General features: G+C 42.0%; 1 protein-coding gene across 1 annotated transcript; it reads left to right on the forward strand.

Moving 5' to 3' along the window:
• Nucleotides 1-1598: 1598 nt before the first annotated feature.
• On the forward strand, nt 1599-5687 carry LOC115923722. Its single transcript, XM_030984994.1, has one exon. It carries the CDS (start codon nt 1599-1601, stop codon nt 5685-5687), a length of 4089 nt encoding a protein of 1362 aa, XP_030840854.1.
• Nucleotides 5688-7994: the final 2307 nt, after the last annotated feature.

A 7994-nucleotide genomic window follows, 5' to 3' on the forward strand; every position in this document is an offset into this window, starting at 1 on the left:
ACAATGAAACATTTTTCTTTTAAGTGAATTTCTATTATAATAGAAGTTTGTCAAGTACATCTCAGTGAAGCAGAAAATCTTCAGGCAAACATCGACATCAAAGTGATACCATACGGATGCCAAAAAAGTAAGTAAAGATCAAATTTGTGTGAAGATCTCTGAAATGATTGTGATGTGTTCGTCATTGCAGTGAGGGGATCTCCGCATTGTCACAACGTATTACCCGGTTAACCCCCTACCCCATCCTCTTTTCTTTCTTCTGACCAAAGAATATTAACTGATTGAATGAACTCTAATTTAAGTCATCGACGGTAGTATTTTTAGAAAATATCAGGATTTTACCGTAGGTTATTTCATTAGAGCACATCTCATAATTTTAAGTTCAGTTCATAGCTTGATTACCGATAGTAATCGGTCGTAGATGTGGACCTGTTGGAGACTGCGCAAATGGCTCATTGCTAGTCCAAGCCGATGAGATCTCGTCGAGCGGTTTATGATCTTCAATCCGCCGGTTCTAGCCGGCTGTAACACTCCACCAAGAAGCGACTGCGTTTCCTGAGCTGGCGCGGCTATAACTTACAGTCAGTGTGTTACTGTAAAGCCTAGGGCTAGGCTAGTATTCATAGCATAGTCTGGCCTGAATTTTCTGTCTCTTTTGTTCGTTAGCCTCTGATTTTGGGTAGGGTCGGCTCCTCATTTCAGCCGACCCTATCCAAATCAGAGGCTAACGAACGAAAGAGACAGAAACATTCGGGCTAAGCAGAGCCTAAGCAGAGCCTAGGTCTAGATCTAGTCTAGATCTAGCACTTAAATATAAACAGTGTTACGATATACGATATCCGATATATCCGGTATCCGTCGTAGTTCAATAAACATGGTCACCATCATCACAAACCTGACTGCCGACTCGTCTATTATCATGAGTATCTACCAAATCTAAGACCCTCGAACTCATCATGGTGGCAGCTGCTGGGATCTTCGAAATCAAGTTTAATTTTTGAAGACACAATTGATCCAGTTCACGACAGTTGGGAAGTATAATTAGCAAAATTATCGTCGATTAGCGATTTGTCACGTCGCACTTTTTCGTATGCATAGTACGTGCATCGTACATACCGCACAGTGTACCGAGACACTGATGCTACTGCATAATCCCGATGAACTCGTACGTGAATGGTGATGTGTGTATGAGCATATAAAGGTTCATAAAGCCTGCTCAGAATAGCCTAATCAAGTTATAACTGTGCTCAATCACTGACACAGGGGTCTGCATAATAACTTAACTAGTAAAGTTTAAATCTAAAATTAAACTAAATCAGAGGTGTGAACACTAAACCTGTTTTCAGATAATATTAACAATAATATCTGGTGTGTGAGGAATTGTCACTGTCGGACATATTGAGTGAGAGTGATCAACATTTTCATTGCATGAGACACCTAATGACATTCACACAGGTGTGAGAGCGTACACAGGTTTACGTGTACGAACCTTATCAACACCAGCCGGTTAGGACCTGTTCACACTAAGATAAACAACACAAAGATTTACACTCATTCATATAATCTGTCGTAACCAATACGCACACGTGACATATACAATGAGTACTAAGTATCCAGAGATGAACTGGGAGGTACCAGACCTACCCGAAGAATTCAAGCTATTCAAGCAGAGAATGGAGCTTGTGTTGGCAGATCAAGAAATAACTGAAAACAAAAAAAAGGCTATAAAAATCAAAATCGCTGTAGGCAACGAAGGTTTGCGCAGAATCAATGCGTCTGGGCTATCAGAGGCCGACCAAGAAAAACCACAAGAGCTGTGGAAATTATTTGAGAAACAAATAAAGGTAAACATTAATTTTCGGGTCCATCGTCTCGAGCTGATGCGATATCGGCAGAGACAAGATGAGAGCATTGACGCATTCGTTACTCGATGTAGAGACAAAGCCAACACATGCGATTTTGAGGACTCCGAGCTTGCCGAGCGGATAATGGAGGTAGTCATCACCTCAACACCAAGTCTAGAATTCCAGAAATTCCTATTGGACCAGCCTAAAGGATATCTAATCGAAGCAATTCTTGTAGAGGGTCGAAAATACGAGGCAGTTGCGGCGAGCAGAAAATGCCTAGAAACGCTTGAGCCGGCTAAAGAAAGCATAGATTCATTCAAGCGGAACCAGGGACGAAAGACGTGTGGAAACTGTGGACGTATCCACAAACCTCGTCAGTGCCCTGCGTACAACGATGTGTGTCGTGCCTGTGACACAAAGGGCCATTGGGCCAAGTTCTGTAGAAAGGCTAAGAACGATCGTAGTCGAAAACCAGATCGTAGATCAGATGACCATAAATCTGATGACCGTAAACCGAAACACGGTAACCAATCACGATCAAAATCAAAGGGTCGAAAGTATAAACCGATTAGTGAAATGGATACTGAACATGATACTAGCACAGATCATGAACATCAACAATCAGCAGGTCCATCAAACTTCGAACATTTTGACACCATACACACGATCGGAACACACACAGTGATCAACTCAAAGGGTACAGTAGCTTTTGCAAACATTGACATCATATGCCCACAGAAATCAGGTCAGCATTACCTATATCTGAAGATAGACTCTGGGGCAAGCGCTAATACTATCACAGTACGCACAGCCAAACAAATATATGGTGACAAGTGGAGGCAAGTAGTGAAACGTACACCAGTAAAGCTAGTAGCATATGGCGAAATATCAATACCATGCGTTGGTACACTAGACATAAAGTGTAGATACAAGAGTCCAGAATGGTATACACATACATTCTACGTAGCAGACGTGAATGGACCAGCTATCTTAGGGTTGTTAGGTTGCACAGATCTCGGGATTATCACAATCCACACAATGCACAAGGACACACCTACACATACACCTATCACAAGTGTTAGTGACCTCAAACAAACATACCCAGATCAGTTTGATGCCATAGGAAGCTTTAGCGGGAAAGCAATGCTGCATCTGAAAGATGATGCAGAGCCAACCATAGATGCACCTAGAAAGTGCAGTGTCCATCTGAAGGACAAGATCAAAGCCGAACTAGATAACATGGAGAAGCAAGGAGTCATCAGAAAGATAGAGAACCACACAGATTGGTGTAGCTCGATGACCACCGTTGTGAAGAAAGATGGATCCATACGGATATGTCTTGACCCCAGAAGGTTGAACGATGCCTTGAAAAGGTGTCCACACAAAATTCCAACCTTGGAAGAAATCCAACCAATCTTCGCAGGAGCTCAATTCTTCTCCAAGCTAGACGCAAAGGCTGGATACTGGTCAGTACACCTAGCAGAGGAATGCCAAGACCTGACCACCTTCAGAACACCATTTGGAAGATATTGTTTCCAAAGATTACCCTTCGGCTTATGCACAAGCCAAGACATCTTCCAGCAACACATGGATAGGATCGTCCAGAATGTGCCTGGCTGCGTATGCATCGCAGACGACATTGCCATTGTCGGGAAAACAGAGGAGGAACACGACAAGAATCTCCACTTACTCATGGAGACAGCGAAACAGGAAGGACTCGTGTTCAACAGCTCCAAGTGTACTATCAAGAAGGAAGCTATCAGCTACTTTGGATCCATGTACACAAGATCTGGAATCTTCCCAGATCCAAGCAAGGTTGAAGCTATCAACACAATGCCTTCACCCAAGGACAAGGAAGATGTTCAGAGATGCCTAGGATTATTCACATACCTAGCACCATACATTCCTAATCTATCAGAGAAGTCAGCACCACTTCGTGAACTCCTTCACAAGGAAATTCCATTTGTCTGGGACGAGGATCACGAACATGCCTTAAACAGCCTGAAAAGCGCAGTCTCATCGGGAGCATGCCTGCAGTTCTTTGACCCAAAGAAAGAGACAACCGTTGAGGTAGATGCATCAATGAAAGGGCTGGGAGCATGCCTGCTCCAAGATGGCAAACCCGTAGCTTTTGCATCCAAAAGTCTCTCCAATTCACAGTCCAACTACTCGAACATAGAGAGGGAAAGCTTAGCCCTAGTGTTTGGTATCGTCCGATTCCATACATACCTATTCGGGAAGGAATTCACTGTGATAACAGATCACAGGCCTTTGGAGACAATTTGGAAGAAACCTCTAAGAAGCGCACCACCTCGTCTACAGAGACTATTGATCAAGGTACAAGGATACAGATGCCAAGTCAAGTACCGACCTGGGAAAGAAATGATTCTTTCAGATACCTTGAGCCGTCTTCCTAACCCCAAGGAAGCACGCGATGTTCCACTAGACATCAGAGTGGAATCAATCTGCTCCGAAGTAGAAGACACTCATCAAATCGACTTGATCTTCTTCGGACAACACAAGAGAACAGAACTCCAGAGGGAAACATCCAATGACCCTGTTCTTAGGTCATTGTGGCAGACAGTCACTCAGGGTTGGCCTGAAACTCTTCAGGAGCTGCCGACATCCCTCAGGGAATTCTGGTCTTACAGAGATGAGATTGGAGTATCTCAAGGAGTACTCTTCAAAGGAAGCAGAGTCATCATACCGAAGACACTTCGAGAAGATATCCTCAGACAACTTCATCTTGGACACATGGGAATCGAGAGCACGAGACGACTAGCTCGTGAGACAGTGTTCTGGCCACACATCAACAAGGACATTGAACAGCTCGTAAAGCAATGTGCTGCATGCCAGGAACACCAGGCAAGGCAACAGAAAGAGCCGTTGCTTCCCCATGATGTACCTTCAGCACCTTGGACTAGACTAGGAACAGATTTGTTCATGCTAGACAGACAAGACTATTTACTCGTCACTGACTATTACTCCAAGTATCCGATAGTCTACAAGCTGACTGACACATCAAGTGCTGCAGTAGCCAACGTGATGAGTGGAATCTTCAGTCTATTTGGTCCACCAGAGGAGATCGTATCCGACAACGGTCCACAATTTGTCGGGAAGCACTTCAAGGACATGTGCCGGAAGTGGTCGATCACCCATACAACCTCTTCACCTCACTATCCAAGATCCAACGGACTAGCTGAGAGAATGGTTCGTACCGTCAAGAATCTGTTGAAAAAGTGTTCACAGACTGGCCAAGACAGTCAACTGGCTATGTCACACCTAAGAGCAACACCCGTTGACAGTCACATGAGATCACCTGCAGAGATGTTGTTTGGAAGACCCATCAGAACAACACTGCCAAGTCATCATCTTTCAAGAGAATCTACCACCACTGATCATCTCTTGAATCGACAGAGTAAGATGAAAGAAACGCACGATCGACATGCGGGTCCAGATCTTCCACCACTCCACGTAGGACAACCAGTCAGAGTCCTACATCCCAAAGATCATACTTGGATACCAGCCAAAGTATCCAAAGTCTGCGACGAGCCTAGGTCGTATGAAGTATCAACACCTAACGGAGGAATCCTGAGACGAAACCGATCTCACCTGAGGGAGATTCCATCGTCAACCAACCCTACTCCAAAGCGTGTTAGGTTCGACGAAGATTACACTTCATCTACTCAAGCAGAAACACCACAACAGAATGGCAACAACCATCAGCCAACACCAGAAACTCAGAACATTCAATCTAAAGGACCAACATCAAACTCGCAAACCACAACAAGATATGGACGCAACATCCGTACACCAGCGAGATACATGTTTGAAGATTGAAACTGAACTCTTAAATTTTTCAAAGAAGAGAGAAGATAAAGAAGAACACAGAAGACGCTTAGTTTAATGTAGTCTAAGAAGTTTATTGTTCATATGTATGTATAATCATTGTACAGTATTTTTGGTATGACAAGCATAATGTTTATAAGTCTAAACAGATGCTAGCCCAAACATGTTTCGTTTGGAAATTCATTTTATAAAGGAATCAAGTTATATCAAAACTATGTTCAATCTTGCAGATCAACTGTGAAGTTGAAAGTGGAACGATATAATTATATAGACAGTTAAATACTCATTCGTTAAAGTAGATATTCATTGATTTTAAAAACTAACTTTATTCTTATTATTGCAAAGTTGAAAGTTTGATTCGACAAGGTTATCAAAATTCAATGCTTGGAAACATTCGAAGTAATGATTATTATAAATTACAAAACGCTTAAATACAGCCCCGGCATAGCAACTGAAGAGCTCTCCGAACGCTGCTGAGATGTGTGAGATCACAGTATGGACATGACTTGCACAAGCAGACGATGCCCCATGACATATCAAACATTTTCAGTGCCTGTGTTTTCATCTTCTCTTGAGTTCTTTCTCTTACTTCACTACCGTCAGGCTAAATGTATAATCTATTGCCTCACTCTTAACCCTGCGCATGTTTTTATTTTGATGACAAATGCAGCGATACAAAAATAAAGAAATCTGCAGCTTGTAAACAAAATAAGACGCCATTGTATATTCAGCTGCACACACCGGGGTATGTTCGGCGTTTCAAGAGGGAACAAATGCCGTTCTTCATTCATTCCGGGGGTTTTTCAATTTGAAAGTCTGGTTTCTTTGATTGTTAATTAGCCCATATCCTGTGTATTTACAAGCAAAAGATTTTAGTTATCAGAATCGGGTCATATCCCCTTTTGAATGGTTTGACATGCCATTACATTTATATACACTTAACTCATTATAATTTGAGAAATAATAGCTTGGCAATTATGTTCATTCTCTATGGGATGTCGTCTGCTTGGGCAGTGTTGGTCCATATAGTGACGTCATTAAAACATCGTTATTTTTCCGGCGAATCTCTCGTATATCCCAGCTGCTATGGAGGTGGTTGTATTTGTATTTTTATAAATCACCCGATATGTAGTTGACCTATAACTTGTACGATGGCCATCTGTTAGCTTACCAGTTTCTAGTTATACATTAGTTGACATATTTGTGATTTTCTTTGAATTTCACCTTTAATACAATACAAAAGAAACGTATTGAAAACAAATCAAGATTTTATGTTATATAACCTGATTGGAAAAAGTTTATTAGGAAGCAAATAACCAAAACTTGCATACTACCAAAAGTATTGTTATCAAAGCAATATGTCATTAATCATCGATCAGTGATGTTCACTGATTCCCAATCTTTCCAGAGGAAGGGGGATGTTACGATATACGATATCCGATATATCCGGTATCCGTCGTAGTTCAATAAACATGGTCACCATCATCACAAACCTGACTGCCGACTCGTCTATTATCATGAGTATCTACCAAATCTAAGACCCTCGAACTCATCAAACAGCATTTAACCCCGCATCTAGTATAGGCCTAGACTAGATCTAGGCTAGATTCTAGACCTAATGCTAGTCTTTTAGTCTTTCTAATAAAGAAAGACTAAATAAATGCCTGGTCAAATAAATGTGGAAGTTATGGAGAGGGGGGGGGGGGGGGGGGGGGGTGCACAATCATTCTGCGCCCCCTTTTTCAGATGTGGCATAGGTCTAGGGACGGGTCTAGATCTAGGTCTAGAGCCACCTACTATTAGTATTACTAATAATATTAAAATAGGCAATTAGATCTAGATCTATAGCTTGTGTTATGCCATAGCAAAGTATTCCATAGCCATGGGTCTAGTCTCGTTTTTGCTCCACTAGACTAGACTAGACCTAGTCGTGCACATGTGTCATTATTGTGATCCAGGTCCAGATTCAGCTTAGTTTGAATGTAGATCTACTACCAGGCTAGATCTACCATCAACAACAAAAACAAAACAAAAAAGGTGTCTCCTCCCCCCCCCCCCCCCCTCCCCCTCCCACTTTCCCTGATTTTGCTCTTAGTTATGTCATTGTGCCTTGTTTGAAATAATTAGTTTATTTTCAGGATTTTATGCCACCCCTTTTAGTTTTATGTTGGTGAGAATTCTGGATCCAACCCTACATGATATGGATATTTCTTTCTCTATTAAAGGACATGAACAAAGTTATTAACTGATAACTAATGCATGCATTTGATATTAGCAGGAACCTTACTAAGTTTATTT

The sequence above is a fragment of the Strongylocentrotus purpuratus genome, unplaced genomic scaffold (assembly GCF_000002235.5).
Source record: "Strongylocentrotus purpuratus isolate Spur 01 unplaced genomic scaffold, Spur_5.0 spur5_scaffold_14, whole genome shotgun sequence".
NCBI classification, from domain to species: domain Eukaryota; kingdom Metazoa; phylum Echinodermata; class Echinoidea; order Camarodonta; family Strongylocentrotidae; genus Strongylocentrotus; species Strongylocentrotus purpuratus.

Bases quoted from the DNA above. Each gene is read 5' to 3' on its own strand.
- LOC115923722 (XM_030984994.1), top strand. From the start codon at position 1,599: ATGAGTACTAAGTATCCAGAGATGAACTGGGAGGTACCAGACCTACCC.